This window comes from Anarrhichthys ocellatus, unplaced genomic scaffold (assembly GCF_004355925.1).
Source record: "Anarrhichthys ocellatus isolate YVR2014 unplaced genomic scaffold, GSC_Weel_1.0 scaffold39, whole genome shotgun sequence".
Lineage (NCBI taxonomy): Eukaryota > Metazoa > Chordata > Actinopteri > Perciformes > Anarhichadidae > Anarrhichthys > Anarrhichthys ocellatus.
In genome coordinates, this window is record NW_022280069.1 from 2,498,764 (window position 1) to 2,517,599 (window position 18,836).

The window sequence follows — 18,836 nt, forward strand, 5'->3', positions numbered from 1 at the left end:
CTGAGGCTCATTAGTAGGTAAGAACATTTGGTTCTTGTATATTTCATTGGACGGAAACGCTACCAATGCAAATTTTCTACTTGTTATATAAAAACACGGGCGACTGTGGCTGCGAATGCAACAAAAGGGAGTCGGGTAAGATCTGTCCTAATCAGCTGAATGTCACTTCTGAGAGGTCAAAAAATGAATACAAAAGGTATGAAAAGTCTTCAGGGCTGTCCTCAACAGAAGACGTTCTTAGTCCACCAACACTGGTAGGAGTAAGTTTCTCCACAAAGACAAAAGCACCACTTTAAATATTGTGTTTACCAGAGATGTGCTCAGAAGTTTCCTGGAAATTAGTCATTCAGCATGAAAAGGAAGAATAACTAATCGACTTCGACCGAATCGACGAAGAAGGGGCAGCCCAAAAAGTATTTTTGTGAGCCAAGATGAACTAAAGGTCTAATTGAACTAATCACACTTAATTGCAGGCGAGGGCAAATCTGGATGTGAATGTTAAGGCCGGAGTGAGTCCCAAATCCCATTGTAAAAGCTGAGCACACTAATGTGTTCCCTTTGTTTGGCTGTTTACAATATCCCAAAGGAAAGTTAAATGAAATTCGGATTTTATTGGGGGTTTTCCGGCCTTGAGGAAATAAAAACTGAAAATGGAAACGTGAAGTCCTGTTGTGCGTTAGGTTGGGTTATTAAACCACAATTATTTACGAGTAGTAGTACCGACCAAAATCTGTAGCAACAAAAACACGGAGTATTAACTGCTGGTGAGATCTTTAGTCTTTAGTCTTAAAGCTGAATTAATTGATTTTTTAAGCCACTTGAGGAGTACAAGTAAAAGAAAAGCACAACATTGACATATTATCACCTCATAAAGTGTTTTATGTTGAACGCGTTAGCAAACAGTTGAGAGTCCAACATTCACTTTCCAAACTCTGCTTTGGCCTCATGAACTGAGGAATGTATCTGCTCAATGCATTTAGCTACGCTCCTCATAAAGTATAAATACTTATCTTAATTAAAGATCAGTTCCTACCCTTTGTTGCAGCATTGAGCATTTTATTTGTGCTTCGACTCACAGCTGTGGGAAAGCTCACACCGTGTAGATCACATGGAAGTTTGGATTGAGGCGACGAGCTCGTTTGGTGTAAAATACAGTCCGGACTACAAAGACACATCCGTGCTACCTGAGAGCTACCTGGGTAATGTTTTATCAAGCTATAAACGAGAGGGGGTCGTTCATTCCGTGGACCCTGGAACCGAGGAGAGAAGTTACAGCAGTAATACTCAGGTCTTGAGGTAATCCATCCTCTACCGGTACAAAAGCTTCCACCGGGGACTGGATAAAGTGTCCGCCCACTCTTTGTCTTTTCAACACACACTTCTTCTACCCTCAATGGCCGTCAAGCTACCAACGTGCAAATGTCCTACAGTCCTAACCTGACACTTTCCCTATCTTTTGAAAGGTTGAAGAGGAGAGACGGGGGACACACTCTCTCAAGCATCCCCCCCCCCCCCCCCCCCCCCCTCAAACCTTGTCTTTTCTCCAGCGACGTCCCCGGTTCATCTGACTCGACCGGCCTCAACACCACAGAATAAATGTGAGCTCATTTTCTGAAAAGGCCAGCGCCAAAGCCAACAGGGCTCTCACAGCAATCTGAAGATCCATACGTGCCAGGAGTAAAAATAACTGCGGACAAATGTGGCTCCAATTGGAGGCATACTTCAGCTCTTAGCTCAAAGGTTTGCTGCGTCCTTCAATAAAAAACAAAGTGGCTATCGGTGCCACCTAATGGAGTCAAGGATGAAATGGCAAAATAAATAAGGTCAACTTCTGCAATTCAGATTTCACATTAAGTCGGCTTGCATTAGGAATGTCTGCCAAGTCTTAGCAAAAAGCCCCGGCTTTCAGGGAAGAACCAACACATTTACGGTTTACGTCAGCGGGTAAATTCTTTCCATTTTTCAGGTACACATATTAAAAAGCGCTCAACTGCAAAGGCTATTAATCCGACATGTGCCATGTCATTTCATCGCTCTCTCTCTCTCCCCATTTTCCAACGGAGCCTTTGTTCACATTTGTTCCACAGACTAATCTGCCGCTGTGTGGCAGAATATATTAACGTTTCTTTCCCAGACGCAGCACAGGCCAAGTGAAAATGATAGCGCCCACGCCACAAGCTCCACAGCGTGACACCCTGCAGGTTCTGGCACATCTGCTGAACAATGGAGGACTGTAAAAGGCCAGTTATGATGTATGAGTACCATAAAGTCCTTTGTCATCCAAGTGGTGTAATTTTTAGCACATAAATCTCAACCTGACTGTCATTTTATAAGACGTGAGAGACCTCCAGGAGTAATCGGCACACGCATGCAGGCCTTGATCTGTCCATCCTCTGATATTATGTGTGGTTTCCACTAATATACTGTAGCTGTTGTAGAAATCAACTCTGGAAAACTCCTGGAGTTCTGCTTGACCTCTTCAGTGCTGCGTTCATCCTTTTTATCCAAGGTGCCTGGGTGGTTGTTCTCCATGATGATGATGATGAAGTTGCAGTAGTTCAAAGCACATCAAAACAAAGAAACGGATTCCCAGCACCGTAAATCCCTCGCAGTAGCTTTACTGCTCGATTAGTCTGTGTCGGTTTGGTTAACCTTTAAAACTGGATGTTGGGAATAGTCAGAAGGACAGATTGTAAAGCTCTGAGTAACTTTCAAACCCAGAGAAATACGTACTTTTAATAACGGTCTGTTCTAGCGGTGCATCGGATCATAACACTCACGGTCCGGATCGGATCCTGGATCAGATTCACGGATCGGATCAGCAGAAAAGGAAAAAAGGGAGCAACTATAACTTTTAGAGATCCCTGATCACGCTTTTTGCCGCCGGTGCTAATTGCCGATCATAGATACAGCAGCTGGTCTACAAGACTCCAGACAAAAATCATTTATTTTTAACCAGTTTCAAGCCAATTTCTTTTTGATTTTTAACTATAAATTGTAACCAGATCAAGAATTTTGTTCTTTCCAATATCAGAAAAACAAATTGAACAAACACACAAACAAGGTTCTTCTTCTCCTGAATTCAGTGCATTTTTGTTGAGCCCGTCTGCTCTACAGTTCAGAACTCTTCTACTCTGGACTGCAGCCGCTCCATTCAGGAAAGTTTCTCAGAGGCTTGAAGTCTCGCCAAAAGTGAAGCCAAAACATTTCCACCTCTCCCAGGTGGGGGCACTTGATTTGATATGCAGCTGACTTTTCTATGGCAGAGGAAGCATTTTAAACGTCAGTATCGTAGACGATTATGTTCCTTTTCAATCGTGGGAAGCCGTCATCACGATCATCCTTGTGCTTCTTGTCTTTCTTTATCATGTACGCACTGACTGTTGTCAACAAACACTTTAGTGTTGAAGGTAAGTTAAAAGAAACGGACTCTACCCGCTGATAGGCTTGATAGATGACATCGTATGTGAATCCCTGAGGCATCTCGCTGGCTCGGTACTTGGCTCGCTCCAGAGAGTGATCCAGGAAGTCCTCCGATGTGGTGGCTATCACCGTCGAAACGAGAGGGCGGATAGCTCCTGCTGCCTGGGCCAGAAAAGAAAGAGTTGTTAGTATTTGTTTTGATGACAATGATAGAGATGTTTTACCCGTAGACGAGCTCTGTAAAGGGTTAAATTTGTGTCAAAGCTGCTCTCAAAAAGAACCAAAACATAACAACCTGTGACATCATTGATCGAATGAATAATGATTTTGGCATTACTCAAACAATATTTAGCTATCTTGGAACATGGGGGTGTGAAACAAAGAGTTTGAAGTCGTCACAATATTCTGAATAAAGTCTGGCAGTAAACGAACTTTGTCAAAAAAACGGAATTACATCAAAGATTTAAATGAGCTCATTTTACAAGCAGATGTAAAAAATATAGAGAAGAATAAAAATAAGACAGATTAAATGTCTGAACAAGGATTAGTATTAAACTAACACCTTAACTCAGCAGACATAGAGCCACACTGGACAGCATGAAATGAGGTGAAGTTATTCTTATTCTTATGAGGACACGAGTTGACAGTACAGGGAGAGGAAAACCCAGGTACGTTCTGAAATCAGTCTGTCATAGAGAGTCAGTCCTCGACGGAAGAAATTCTTAGCCGACTAACACTCGTACCCATTCTGTCGATTTAATCAACAGATCTGTAAAACTGAGTCTCTCCACAAAGAATCACACAAAAGCACAACTTTAAATCTCATGTGTTCAAAAAGACAAAACAACTAATCGACGAATTAAATCTTAGTGGACGAAGACCAAAACGATCGATTAGTAGATTAACCGAGGAAGAGTCAAAACTACTTTAAACACGAATGTTACATGTTAATGGAGACACTTTTCCTTTCGAATGTCTATTGTAGATTAAAATAATCAAAATGTTGACATAAAATGTCAAATTTGTTTTTTTGGAAGACGAAAGCAAGATGAACAACTGTTATCACAACATAATAATGAAACATGAATAAGGATCATGAGATGCTGTGGAAAGCTGGAAAAAACTAATGAATGGACTTTCAGTTCAGATTTTCTTTCTCAAATAATCTTGATATCTGTGCAGCCATAACTGCACATTTCAAAGAGAGAACATTTCCCTGATCATACTTCAAGACCGCAGCCACATTACAGAGTAACATAGATCTATCTTAACTAGCTGGAGCACGCACTGCTTGTACTTCTTGGAAATCAAAAATAATCACAGCTTCTGAGATAATATTTGAGTACAGCATGATCGGAGGCAGTTGCCAGGAGCCGACGGTCAGAGGAAAGCAAACATGTGTTCCACGCGTTACAGCATGCTGTTGAAATCAAAAATAATCTGCTGCTTTTTCCGCGGAGACGGGCTCTCTGCCACGAGCATGGACGCCGGCAAGATAACGAAGACCAGACCGCCCGCTGTGAAGGTTTGTATCACGGAGCTCTTGCTTTCTCTCCGAGCGGCCTGCGTGCAGCAGAGTGTCGGCCGTGAATCACTGCGAGACTAATCCGCGAGTGTGTCGGTCGCAGCGGCCTGGGACTTCAGCCCAAATGTTTTCCATCCATCACCGACGTATAAACGCTTCCACCGGGGAGCGATGGGCCTGTCAATCTTAAAAAAAAAAAAAAAAAGGACGCAGAGACCTTAAAGGTGTGATCAAAAGAACTGTTTGTCCTCTTTGGTTCTGAGCCCGACTGGAAAACTTTGACTTTGTTTGTTGTATTTTTTATTTATTTATTTTGGATTTTGTTTATGTTCGCACCGCACGGTGACAAATGAAGCCCAGGGACGCACAAACGAAAGCGCTGCGTCGCATCGGGTAACCCGCCATCCCACAAGGTGAAAGGTTTGATTCCTGCCACTGCAGCTCACCATGACGGATGTGTTTACACTTTAAAAAACGAAGTATGAGCTACAGTCGACATTTAATTACTTGCATGAGGAACTGGCATTCTGGGGTCTGTTTCCTCTATTTGTAGACGGATTGGGATCGACTCTGAACTGCTCCTCTCTTTGAAATAGACGCATCCTGCCTTCATGTGCAACTGGAAACACAGAGTGCATAGAGGTTACACATCTTCACGACATGCTCACAAACGAGCTCTGGAGATAAGTTTAATTATGAGAATTCACTGACATTTACGGAGCTTTGAACGCTTACTCGCGGCAGAATGTGAATGTTAGCAGTGAGCTAAAGGCCTCCAGATATCTGCGAGGTTTAACGTCACAGACCTGAGCTTCTAATCAACATGTGTTTTATGTCTGAACTCAAGATTATTGAGTTATAGATTAATCTGACGTCATTTTGTTTAATCAATCAATAATTTTGACTCCAATGCCCAAAAATATTGACATACGCTTATTTTCCCGGGGTTTACTGATGTTTTGTCTTATATAGAGCAATATATACTGACGATTCATTATTTGGCTCATAAAACATCTAAAAATAGTGAAACATGTATATCCCAGTTTCATAAGGTGATGTCTTCAAATGTCTAAGTTATCTTACCGACGGTCTAAAACCCAAATATACTCCGTTTAATATTATGTAAGACTAGAGCTGTAACGATTAGTCCATTGATCGATTCCTCGATTGACACAAAAAAACGTTAAAATTTTGAAAGTCATTTTTCAAGAAACTTTTGCCAAACATTTGATGGTTTTAGCTCCTTAAATTCACTGATTTTACTGGTCTTTCGTTGTAGTGAATTTATTATTTTGGTGTTTTATTCCAACTGTCGGACGGACAAAATGAGATATTTGAGGATGTCACCTTGGACATATTCAGACAATGTATCAAGAGGATTTTAAATAATGTAATAATTATTAGTTGCAGCCCTAAATGTAACTATAAAGCAGTCTGTCTGTCTGTCCTTCACATATCTTCAATACCATTCATCAAACTTCACACTTGGTGTGTGTGTTGCTGGGGACGTAAAGACGTGCAGTGTTAGATTTGGTGTAATTTCTAAATGCGACACGATCAATATTAATAAACTTTGACTGCACAAGCAAACGGCTCGCTGTTCAGCAGCGGGGGGGGGGGGGGGACTGCAGCTCATTAACTATAGGTGGACAGAGCCCGCTAACACTACATGGATGCTGGATAACGTTACAACCAAACCCCGACACTAATTAAATCCATTTTCTACTTTATAACCCCAGTGGTTACTTCAAGAAAGCAACTAATACTCCAAATTAGAAATGAATACATCCACTAGGTGTGTTTCACAGATGTTTCTGACAGCGAGTAGACAGACATGGGTGTGTTTTTTCCCCAGAGAACCAGACTATTTTACCTGCGTTTCTGATTAGTATGGATGGGGTGTGTGAGGCTACGGTGTCATGGCAGGTGTATTACTGAGGAAGCGCAGAGTGAAGCGGGTAAAGTTGTTTGTATGAACAGCAATACTACAGTCCAAGCATTCAGCCCGTTCTGAACAGGCTCTGCACCAGAAAGACAGAAATTAAGCAAAAAAGTCACTTTTGAGGAGCTGGAACCTGAGACATTTTTTGCTTAAAAATGATGAAATCATTATAAATATATGTAAATGGTAGTATCAGAATAGTTGCTGAACTATTCTGATACTACGATTGATTAATACATGGTTTTGTCTCTCATGTATTTGGTGCTAAAGTTGTCTGTGGACAGAATGAACCAACAAGAAGGAGGTCACCCAGTTGTAATAAACAATAAAAACAGCTTTGATATACATGAGGAAGAGCAGCAGATGTAACAAGTTGGAGGGATTTCAGTTCAGAATATTCATGTGTTTTGGTTTAAATAGCGTTGATCATACTGACCCCGTGCTCCTTGGCAGCCGTGGCTATCAAGTACAGAAAGTCCTCGTCCACAAAAGGCCGCACGGCGTCGTGGATGATGACCACCTCCGGCCTCACCTCCTCCTCCTCCTCCTCCCCCAGAGCCAGGACTCCGTTACATATCGACCTGTGACGGGTCGAGCCGCCTGGCACCGCTCGAACCTTCCTGTGCTGGAAGCGCTGCACGATGTCCGTCATCAGCTCCATGTTTTCTTTGGCTACGACGACCACGATGCTCTGGATCCACGAGACCCTGCGAGAACGCACATCTGTCAGCTCAGCGACATCTGTTTCAGTGAGGTGACAAGTCACAAGTAACCAGGGACGAAAGGCAGAACCCAGCACCCACCCAGAGCTCCTTACGTTTAGGAAGCAGGGCTGCAACTAATCTGTTGATTATGTTCTGCGGATTTAATGTGGAGAATGTGGAAAAATGCTTGTTTAAAGTTCCCAAAGCCAAAAGGTGACGTCTTCAAAATGCTGCCAACCAACAGTCCAAACCAAAATAAATTGTAACTAAGAGACATAGAACAGAGATGCAATTACAATAGTGGTAAAACAACTAATTGTGGTTTTGCTAGCTGGTTCCCCCTGTTTCTGGTTTTATGCTAAGCTAAGCTAACTCACTGCTAGCTTCTAGGATCTGACTGAAACCCTTTTAAGTTCAGGACTGACAGCGACGACCTCCGACCTCTCCGTAATCACGCGGGGCCACACAGGCAGCGTCTCCATCCTGCTCTCTGGTCCCAGGATGTTACTGCACACATTTCCTGACGACACGTAAACACCGACAACAGGCGAAGAGGAGACACGTCCGATTATAAACACCGGTTGTTATTGTGTTGTTGTAATGAGGGTCAGGCTGTGATCACCACGCAGTGTAAACATCCACCTTCTCTTCACTGTTATGGAGCCTGAAATCTGTCCGTCCTCCAGTGGTGGAAGAGAGACTCTTATCCTCTGGCAACATGGAAATAGGATGAACTGCAGTCAAATAAGTAAGTAAGTACTTTCAGAGGTACACCTAACAGTACACAGGTACTAGTATTAAAGGGTCGGTTCAGCCACATTACAACAGAACTATTCTTTTATTTACCTCTAGTCATAAAGATGGTTTGGTTTAATGTTGCCCTGGTTCTCTGTGTCCACTTGCAGTTGGGCGATATGACTGTTATAAATTACTGATATAAATGTGTAAACTGTTTTGTATTTTTACAATCCCACTAGGCCCGTCACAACAACTAATTTTGTTGGATGACATATTGTTAAAGAAGTACTTGCAATGAACAATATTATTGTAATTCTGAGACCGTAAAGGTGCCGAATACGAGATTGGGAGCATTTCTATTGCCTCTCAACATGGCGATGGCTGAGCCGGCGGCTAGGAGCTAACGGTGCTAACAGTGCAAACTAAGGCAACAGTGCTGACTGTGTTTACCTGAGTGTAAACAAACTTACATGTAAACACAACGGGCAATATCGAGGTCAGCAAAAATGATTGTAGTCATGTCCACATATTGTACGATAAGTCAATATTATTGTGACAGGCCTACATACCGTGGTAGCTACTATATTAATGTCAGAGTGTGGACAATAGTGCAAATCAATGAGCGAGACTGATTTAAGGTAATATTGCATATTAATATGATTTGTGCATCAATACGTTTGTCGGGTATTTATTTTACTGGATCTGCCAAAAGGAGACATCAAGATAATCCACAGAAAACACAGGAACTACTACTTCTTCTGTGTTAAAGCTTCATTATGCTTCAGACATGGTGCATAACGGATCATTTTAACGGCATCTGGAACCTCCTCCTCCACACATTTCAGATGTTTTGTAAAATTTCCCGAACTGTGTGGAGGTGAGAAAGAAGGCAGGATTTTCAAACTCTCTTTTGTCAGCACCTTTGGTGACTTTTCATGTGTACAACCATGTGCAGAAATCACATCATGAATACAATTATTAATATATTTTAAAGTTTTTTTTAAAAAGCTGCAAATTCTCACATTTGAGAAGCGGGAAACATATGTTTTTTTGTATGATAAATGACTTAATTGACAAATTATTTTCTGCCAATCAGCAACAACACTGTATTGTTTGTACTGTTGGCTAGTTTAATTCATAAGATCATTCATTTATAAGGTCTTCATAGGTTTTGCGTGCCTACTTTAAATGTTTAGAGTAACTAAAGCTGTCAAACACTTGCAGAAGTAGAAAGTGGTGTGAAAACAAAATACTCAAGTACAGTACAAGTACCTGTCATTGCGTTTGAGTTCATGTATTTAGTTACATTCCCAGCCTGCACAGACACACATCCTGACTGTTTCCCTCTCCTGCTGTCACTAACGGCTCACCTGGAAGTTACCTGGACATGTTACACACAAAGAGAGTTTATGACATTTTATTCTTATGGTATTGTTATAATTCTCCCACCTCTCGAAAGCCTGGATAGTGTAGCTTATGAGCGGCCGACCCAGAAACGAGCAGAACTGTTTCGGTGTCTGTAGTCCGGTTCTCTCTCCGGTGCCGCCGGCAGGAAGAACCACCGACACCGGGAAGTCCACGCTGTGTTCCGCCGGCTGGAGGTCGCTCTTCCCGGCCTCGCGTGTTGGGAAAATCCCGGGATGAGCGGCGGGCCTGTCCGGATCACAACTGTCGCTCTGCATGTCGGTGTGGTTAACCTCCATCCGGTGGCAGGTGAGGGGGGGTCACGGCAGGTAATTCCCAAACCTGTCCATCCCCAGCTGATGGGCGGGGTGGGAATGTAGCGGTAACGTGGATGGAGAGTTTGGGAAAACAGCGCGTTCAAGCTAGAACCGTTGAATGTTGTTCTTCCGGTGGATGCTTTCAAAATAAAAGAAACCAAGTCTAGGTCGTTTACTTTCACCACCAATTTTTGGTAGTGGGGTACTTGTAAGTCTGTTACCTTAAGCAGACTGTTTTCAAATGTCTTAGTTATTAAGTGGTGAAAACTACTTTAAAAGTAATACCATAATTAAAATACTCCATAGCAAATAGTAGGCCTAGTCCGCAAGTGTAAATTTAATTAAAGTCTCAAAATGGAAATACTTAAGTACCAGGTCCTCACACTGTATTGCACTGACAACAGAAAATATGAATTTCTATATAATTCGGACTACCAGTAAAATACATAAGATCTGTACCAGATATGGTAGACAATCTATTACCTTAAAAATGTCAATAGTGGTCAAACCAATTGATTAAATAACGTTTTACAACGACTGTAGAAGCAAATTAAATGAATCATAATTTGCTCTTGCATAATTTGACACTCAGATGTTTGTTTTTTTAAGTTTAGAATCAACTTTTATTTTAAAGGTGAAATAATTTGATTTCCGGTTAAATTCAAGTGAATACTTGATGCATCTTTGGAGAAGCATCTACAGCTGCTACAGGTCGCCACAGGTCTCGCGTGATTTCAGGTTCTCTGTCTTGTGCTGCTGAAAGTAGGTTGTGGTAGCACATCTCGCGAGAACACAAAACTATATCAGCCTTGGCATTGGAAAACTATTCCTGCAGTAAAAAGTCATACCAAAATGTTTTTTACAGTCTGTAAAAAGAATTTATGCACATACATATTTATGCATTATTTAAAATGAAGAACCTCACCACCATGAAGTTTGTCATTTGTACCCATAAAGTCTCCACTGACAACAATACATGTGATAAAAGGTGATATTTATTTCATATAAAGTTATTACAAGACTTGATTGATGAAAAAGCTTTTTTTCCAGATTTCGCCCACATGCTGACGCCACTCACCAACCAACATATCATATTGTATGTTGCCACTGAAAATATATTACATCATACATCATAAATCTTACATAGTAAAATTTTATACACATGGGCCATACTTCAAAAAGGCAAGTAAGAATTTTGATATATGTACAAAGTATTTACAAAAAAAGATTGTTTGGTGTTTACTGGTGTTGGTGCCGAGACTGCAGATCTCCATCTGCGTATAAAATGAATATATAAGAACATATATGGCTGGGACAATGTGTGTTGGCTCGGGGATCCAGAAGGTTTACACCCCGGTTCTGTTCACATATCTTTCAACCACAAAAGTCCTTAGCATGCCATCTGGAGTTCTCCGTCATAGCGAGGAACCAGCTTCACCTAAATCAAGTCCCAGTCACTTTGAGAAGTTTAATCCACAAACTCTGGCCGTCGAGTCTCTATATCACCGAGACAAAAACCTCCTGCAGGTGCACGTGGATTTTTCGGAGCGAGTCTCAGGGTTCGGTGTCGTGCCAGTTCTCGCTCAGCCGGTTCTTCCCCGGCCTCCTCTTGCTCTTGGACTTGTGCACGAGCTGCGGTGCCGACAGAGCCGGCTCCCCGAACTTGTTGCCCGACTCGTTGTGCTGCCTCGAGTACCTCTTGCACTTGCAGGAGGTGACCACGGTGATTTTGTACGTTCTGGCGCTGCCGTCCTGGCACTGCAGCTGGATGCGCTGGGTGCGGGTCTTGTCGTTGACGCACCGCCAGTCCTGGCCGCCGCCCCGGCGACCCCACAGCTTCCTGCCGTAGGCGCCGCCGATCCAGTTTTGGAGCATCTGAGCTGGGAGGCACTCGCCGGCGCACACCAGCTCCTTGATGGGGTTGATGCTGGTGCAGTGGCCGTCGGAGATGTACTTAGTGGACCTCAGCTCTCTGCATCCGATTTGGCCTCGCTCTGTGGAAAGACACAATCAGGATTGTGGGAATCTGGCAGCTGCACAGGATAGAAAACCATATAGGGCTTGCAACTAACGGTTATTGTCTGACTATAAAATGTCTGTGAATAGTGCACAAAGCCTGTAATAACGTTCACACAGCCCATAGGTAACCCTTTAAAAGTCTTGTTTTGTACGACCAACACTCCGAAACACCACACAGATTCACCTAATAATCATGTACGAATTGAAATGCAGCTGAAACAAGAGCATGTTGACTTAAAAACACGACCAGAATCAGTATTTCCTCATTAAAAAGGTGCTGATTCATTTCAGTTAATCGACTAATTGTTGCAGCTCTGATGTTAGATTTAGTTTTGAGAGATTCCCATCCGAATGTCCTCTTCAGCACTAATTGAGACAACACAATTACAGACTTCATGGTGACGTTATAAAGGTTAACACACGATAATAAAGGATCACTGCTCAGCCCTTTACTCTGTAGCCTACATTATGTTGGTTATGATTCGAAACCTCTGGCAAGTCACAGGAACTCAGGGAAGCAGCTCAAATCGCGTTTTGACCTTTCTGCGTCGAAAAGCTGAGGAATCATCGCATGTGAAAAGAGTAAATCTTTTTATTTATATTGAGTGTGGCAGGGATTTAACAGCAGGATTACCTCTGTGCAGCTATGTGACTCTGTGTTATTCTGCTGCAGGCTCGCCCCCCCCTACTGTAACCCAAGCTCAGGTCCATTCATAGTGCTCCATACAGCTCAGTGTCAGTGTATGATGAATGAACCCCCCCCTCCTTCACAGCCGGCTGCTGGTATAGAGCTCAGAGCCAACAATCAGAGGCTTCCTTCCCCTTCTTTAAGCTGCAGCTACTCGTACCTGCAGCCAGGTGTGTGTTACACTGAGTGACACTGACACTGGGAGTCTGCAGCAGAGATCTCTCACCACACATCCCTTCTAACTTCACAGTGATTTATATTTTTTATCATTCTACAACTGCAGGGTTCTTGTGATACACGCCAACTTTTTGCCAATAGAATGATATTTTTTAAGTGAGGCATGTCGTCTGCAATCTCTTTTGAAGAACGTGTAAGTGATGATGATGAGATTAAGTGACTGATTAAATGGGTCTCTTGGCTCTTTGAGATGGAAGACAAAAAACAGCTTCATCAAGAGGCTGCATGCATCCTTAAAATGAAGAAAATCAAATACAGTTGTTTTTTTTAATGGAGCAGCTTGCATTTGCTGTTAGTTCTGTTTTCTTCATCTGTTACGAATGCTGCTATTTGATTAATAACTCAAAGTAAGAGATTGGACTATAATAATCCATGGCCAAACCCTAAACAGTATTCAGATAGCATGGCTGTTTAATGTCGTGCAAATAACCTCAGATTAGAAATAACCAGAATTATAAGGACAAAAAAAGTATCTTAAAGCACAGAAAGGTTATTGCAACTTCTTCTAAAGTACCCCCCCACACACACACACACACACACAAACACACACACACACACGTTCTGGTCTCCATACTAATATCATAAGAGCGTATATGAGAACACCCGGTAAACGACAAAGCGGAGCATCCTCCGGTCCTCACCTCCTCTGTCGTGCGCCCCGCCGGCCGCTCCTCGCCCGCCGGTCCGCGCGCGGTTCAGGGTCACGTTGCTCTGAACCTCCGGCGGCACCGGCGCGCTCACGCTTGAGAACAGGAGCTCCGTGGCGTCGTTCCTGAAGGGTTGGCAACTCCTCAGAAGGATGCAGAGCACGAGCAGGGAGTGGCACGACTCGCACGCGCTCAGGTGCATGGTCGGAGAGATGTAAGGTCCGACTGGAGGAGGACTGATGCTGGATGAAGAACAAGCGAGACCCGGGACTCTTTATACAGACGGCACCGCCTCGCGCTTTGGCTGCTACTCAGGTGCGTCTCTGTTGGGAGGCTGTGATTGGTCGCCATAAATGTACGCTCGTAATATAACCCCGCCCACTGCTTTTATTGTGGAGGTTTAGAATTTGATCCTGGATTCTGCAGAGGAGGCCTATCATGATGATGATGAGGATGATGATGGGATTTCGTGCTTAAGTAATCAACACGTGTTTTTTTTATTCCTGATATATTTATTAAATATCAGATTTTGTCTGGAAGAAGAGGATAAACATCTGGTTTCCATCGTTGTCTCCCTCAACCAACCTTCATCACGATGAAGACAGCTGATCAATATCTGACATTAAGAAACATAGAAAACATAGAGAAGGCAAACAAGATGAAGCTTCTTGGATTTGTTCATTATGTAATATCTGAATGTTTTGAGTGAAAGAATAAGACGATTTCCAGACTGCAGAGAAGGAAAGATTTGTTTTGTATACATAACATGTTTCAATCTGAGAAGGTTTGTTTAAAAATACCAAAACTGTCCGAAAAAACAGATTCTTTTTTTATTGTAAATATGTTTTAGCTTTACTTTAGTGACCTGTGAAGTGATACTGATGCTCTTCCATGAAGCTGTTGTGGAGCTGTGTGCTGATAAACAGACTTCTGCTTTTAGTGACTCCTGCTGTTCTCCCATTGTATTTTCTGGATGTTCTTTTTTTTCACTTCACAGCAGTTTGGTTTGTTGTATGTTACTGCTGCAGCTTCTCCTCCTCATTCATGGCTTCCATATGGAAATCTTAAGAAGTCCTTAATGGCAGTCGGTATTAGTTTCATTAAATGTTCCCTCCGTCACTGGACTCCAAATCAAAGCTGCAGCTGCTCTGAGACGTGTGAAAGGGTTTCCACTGTTCCATTCTTTAAAAACTCGTGCAGCACTTTGTAAAACCAGTGAGATGTTGATTAACTTTTCTATACTTCTGATGATGAAAATTGCAATTTGTGATGTACAACATTGTTGTTTTACCTCTCTGATCACATGCAAAGGAGAGCAAATAATGTTTTGTCCAAATGTGCTATAGATGCTGTTGTATGTAAAATAAAAAAGTACTGGAATGTAGGATTTCTTTGCACCTCCAGATTTGTTTATCAGACATTTTCAGATCAGCTACAGGAGGAAAGATGGGAAGGACGGAAATAAAACTTAACATCTGTCCCGTATTTCTACATAACATTTAGGTGCACATGATTAGATCTCCATCCACGTGCTGTTTCTCAAACAGCAGAGAGCGATAAGTCTGTCTTTTGAAAGACGGACTTATTAGCGTTAAACAACTTTCCACTGTGCACGTAGAGAAGAACTTTCCACGTCCAACAAAAGTGTTGTAATGAAGAAGAACTTTGCGTTAATAATACCCATAATATCACACACACTGATCGTCTGCCTTCATGACTCAATCCTCCAGTTTCTAGCTCGCAGTTTCCACATTTGTTTTTGTCAGACACAGAATGCCTGTCTCCATTTTGACAGATCATCACCATCTCTGACAAAGTGTGATGTGTTGTAATTCATCATGATGTCACTTCCTTTCAATAAGCAAATAAAAACGAACTCAGATGATCAATTACTGAGACATTTTTGCTGAATTCCCTCTGAAACTGTTAAAAGTCTGAGCTCTCTGACACCTGTTGTGTCACAGTAACACTATCCAGACACAATGATGCTCATTAATCAGTGGAGCATTAATCACACGCTGATGACTTAAGTATCATGTTTTACCTTCTGGTTTGTCTTCCATGTTGGATCTTCTCCACGTTGAGACCTGCCTCTCTCTCTCTCTCTCCCTCTCTCTCTCCCTCCCTCTCTATGTCTCTCTCTAGCTCCCTCTCCCTCTCTCTCTCCCTCTCTCTCTCCCTCCCTCTCTATGTCTCTCTCTCTCCCTCTCCCTCTCTCTCTCCCTCTCTCTCTCCCTCCCTCTCTATGTCTCTCTCTCTCCCTCTCTCTCTCTCTCTCTCTCTCTCTCTGGTTTGATTGTGAATGAAAGCTGATATTGTCTGTGTGTAATTGGCCGTCTGCCTCTCAACCCCCGTCAGTTACACCTCTAATGATCAGTGTCCACTGTACAAAAACAAGGAGAGGTGCAATTACTTTTGTGGGGGAATGTTCATTCCAGGCTTGTCTCACTGATTTGAGGAGAGGCGTTGTGCAGAGACACTAATTGTTGCTCATGTGAATGAAAGCTGATATCACTCGGTTTTATTATCACAGGAGCACCTTTTTTTTCTTCTCTTTTTTAGGGTTGTGGTCTCGTTGAAGAGCGTGAGGAGGCCCGGGGACATGTCTTCCTTCTCCCGAGTGAAAGGAAATACTAACATTTCGAATTCCACAGTGGTAAAAAATAGGAAAATGTACACAGGTATTTACCCAAGTGAGTTAAAGTAGTCATCATGAAGAAAAGCAGAGTTTAGTTTTGTAGTCAGTCAAAAATATCATACCTCCAATTTTGGTATTATTTTCCTGAGGAGGGAACCAGGTGGGCGCTTCACTTTGGCGATGTAGACGTGTTGTCCTGACGGCGTTATCAGCTGTAACCTGCGTATAAGAACGGTGAAGAGCAGCGGCCACAAGCTAGCCAGTCGGGCACGCTCACATGCACTAACATGCACTAACAGCATGAAGAGCCGGCCCGCCTATGTCAACAAAGCACATGAAGCCCTGATAACAAAACACACAGAGGAAGCGTTTATTCTCCGCTCACGTTGCTCCACTGTATATTTACTATAGCATAATAGTTGTTTGCTGCTATATTAATGTTTTGAACATCATATGGAGACCCTTTAATAGATGTAATTCTTGACTGGGAGGGTTTTAAATCTCCCAGCAGGTGAAGCCAGTCTGTTATTAAACGTCACAGTTTGTGTTATTGTTTCCTCTCTTCTGTTTGTCCTCAAACAGGAGCACCAGAGGCTCATTCACTCCACTTCCGACAGAAAATAAAAGGGCAACATGGCCGGCTCTTCTAACACTTCGACGCCCCTCTGAGCTTCTTATGGGACCGGGTTCAATGAATGCGGAGAGGCGAATATGATAGGGCTCCCCCTTTTGTGCCCTCGGCAGCAGAGAAACTCAGCAGCGGGAATTCGGTAGCCCCCTAACCCTCATGGGAAATGAAAGGTGGCTGGGTTAATAGCCATATTGACAAGCAGCGTGGAGGGAGAGGGAGCGTGATCAGGAAGCGCCCACATGTAGCAATGGGAGGTGTGGCGGGGGTCGACCGGAGGGGGAACAAAAGGAATGCACAACACCTGGAACAAAGAAAGAAAGAAAAGGTCACTGATGTCACAGAGTTTGCAAAAGATCCCAGCGGACGACGTACGACGGAGGGAGGGCCGTGTTCCCTGAGAGTGATAAGACAAACAATGGCACTTCAACCATCATTACTGTTACACCAATATTCTCATGGTGCATTTTCAAAGTGCAATAATAATAATTTTGAGGTACTTTACTTGAGTATTTTTCATTTTCTGCTGCTTTATACTCCTTCTTGACAACATTTCTGTATTATATTGTACTTTCTACTCTTCTACATTTATTTGATACCTTTAGTTTCTATGCAGATTCAGATTAATAATACAAAACTAATAAAGTATGATGTATTATTGTGGCTAAAGATAAGAAATTCACAAGTTACCCGGCAGTAGGCCTTTATAAAAAACTGCAACATTAAGTCTATTACATAAATTCAATAATATAATATATATGTTTCTACAGAAGCCCAGAATGAACAAACCAAACTCTGGCTCCAGAGAGGGACATTCACGTTTTCACATCGGCCACCAAAGTTCTACTTCTCGCTCGATTCATGGGAGAAGTTTCAGTTGGTTGCAAAAAAACAGATGCCAAATCTACGCACTGCACCTTTAAGGATATTTTAAATGCAGTACTTTTACACTGTGGTATTGCTCCTTTTACTTGAGTAAAATATCTGAGTACTTCCTCCACCTCTGCATTGTACTAGTGGTCATACAGGCAATAACAATCTGCTCTTAGAGCTTTTTTCAGGAGCTGTCAACCACATCTCATGGTCTTCATCAGCAAACGGAACTGGTTCAGGTGTCATCAAGACAAGAGGGTACGAACTCACCATCGTGTCCGACCTTGTTATCACGCGACCAACTTTCCACAATTCTGATGTCACCTAAATCGTTTCCGTTAGCTGATAGAGGCAGCGGACTAAAAACCTCCCCAAAAAAGCCAGTAAGTGGACCTTGAGTTGAGGGAATTCTGCACCAGGTGCCAATTCTAAGGTCAAGAATGACCCACAGTACCATGCTCAAATAAATACAATTTATTCCCAAATAAATGATATATTTACATGCTCCTCCAGATGTTGTAGAGGTTTGTTGGTTGAGAGAAATATCTTTAAGTGTAAAGTCATCATGTTTTTTAAAGTTCCAGTCTTTAAACTGAGCTACTTGTGTTCCTGTTTTGGCTCCATTCTCACAGACATAAGAGTATATCTTCTCACCTCGCTCTCGGAGAGAATGGGATTAAGTGTATTCATTGTTATGTTGAACTCAAAGTAGTGACAAGTTACCACAGCTGTTACAAGTTATGAAACACAAAACTACATTATTTCCCTCTGAAATTTAGCTGAAAAAAGGTAGAAAAGTTCCCCAAACTCAAAGTAAAATAAAATTACATTAAATTCAGTACTTCAGTAAATGTACCGACAGTGAGGATGAAGAGAAATTCTTTTGGGAGTCCATTGCACATTATTACGAACCACAATGTGAATAAATAAAGCTGCAAACTAAAATAAATTGACTTCGTTTGCCTATTCATTTTTTAATTTTGGTAAAACATTGCCCTCTGCTGGATATGTGCCTTCCCTGCAGATCAATGATACAGTCATTTAATCACATGA

The 18,836-nt window shown here is 42.3% G+C and overlaps 2 protein-coding genes across 2 annotated transcripts in view; both read right to left on the reverse strand.

Moving 5' to 3' along the window:
- The window catches only part of crppa (CDP-L-ribitol pyrophosphorylase A), a 44,821-nt gene extending 34,667 nt beyond the window's left edge, over window positions 1-10,154 (reverse strand). Inside the window, exons 1-3 of the mRNA XM_031867310.1 lie at window positions 9,782-10,154; window positions 7,327-7,597; window positions 3,436-3,585 (exon numbers count right to left, since the gene is read on the reverse strand). Of these exons, the coding sequence (XP_031723170.1) occupies window positions 3,436-3,585; window positions 7,327-7,597; window positions 9,782-10,035 (675 nt within the window). The 5' untranslated portion in view covers window positions 10,036-10,154. The remainder of the gene's footprint in view (window positions 1-3,435; window positions 3,586-7,326; window positions 7,598-9,781) is intronic.
- Window positions 10,155-11,607: 1,453 nt separating this feature from the next.
- Window positions 11,608-13,846, reverse strand: sostdc1a (sclerostin domain containing 1a). Its single transcript, XM_031867567.1, has 2 exons — window positions 13,639-13,846; window positions 11,608-12,047 (listed from the first exon to the last, which is right to left on the reverse strand). The coding sequence occupies exons 1-2, from the start codon at window positions 13,844-13,846 to the stop codon at window positions 11,608-11,610; spliced, it is 648 nt and encodes a 215-aa protein (XP_031723427.1).
- Between the last annotated feature and the right edge of the window lie 4,990 nt (window positions 13,847-18,836).

What these genes read in the sequence shown, in the direction of transcription:
- sostdc1a (XM_031867567.1), bottom strand. Translation starts at nt 13,846, where the DNA reads ATGCACCTGAGCGCGTGCGAGTCGTGCCACTCCCTGCTCGTGCTCTGC. An exon ending in CGGGGCGCACGACAGAGGAG is followed by an intron (nt 12,048 to 13,638) that starts GTGAGGACCGGA and finishes GTCTTTCCACAG; the next exon opens with AGCGAGGCCAAATCGGATGC.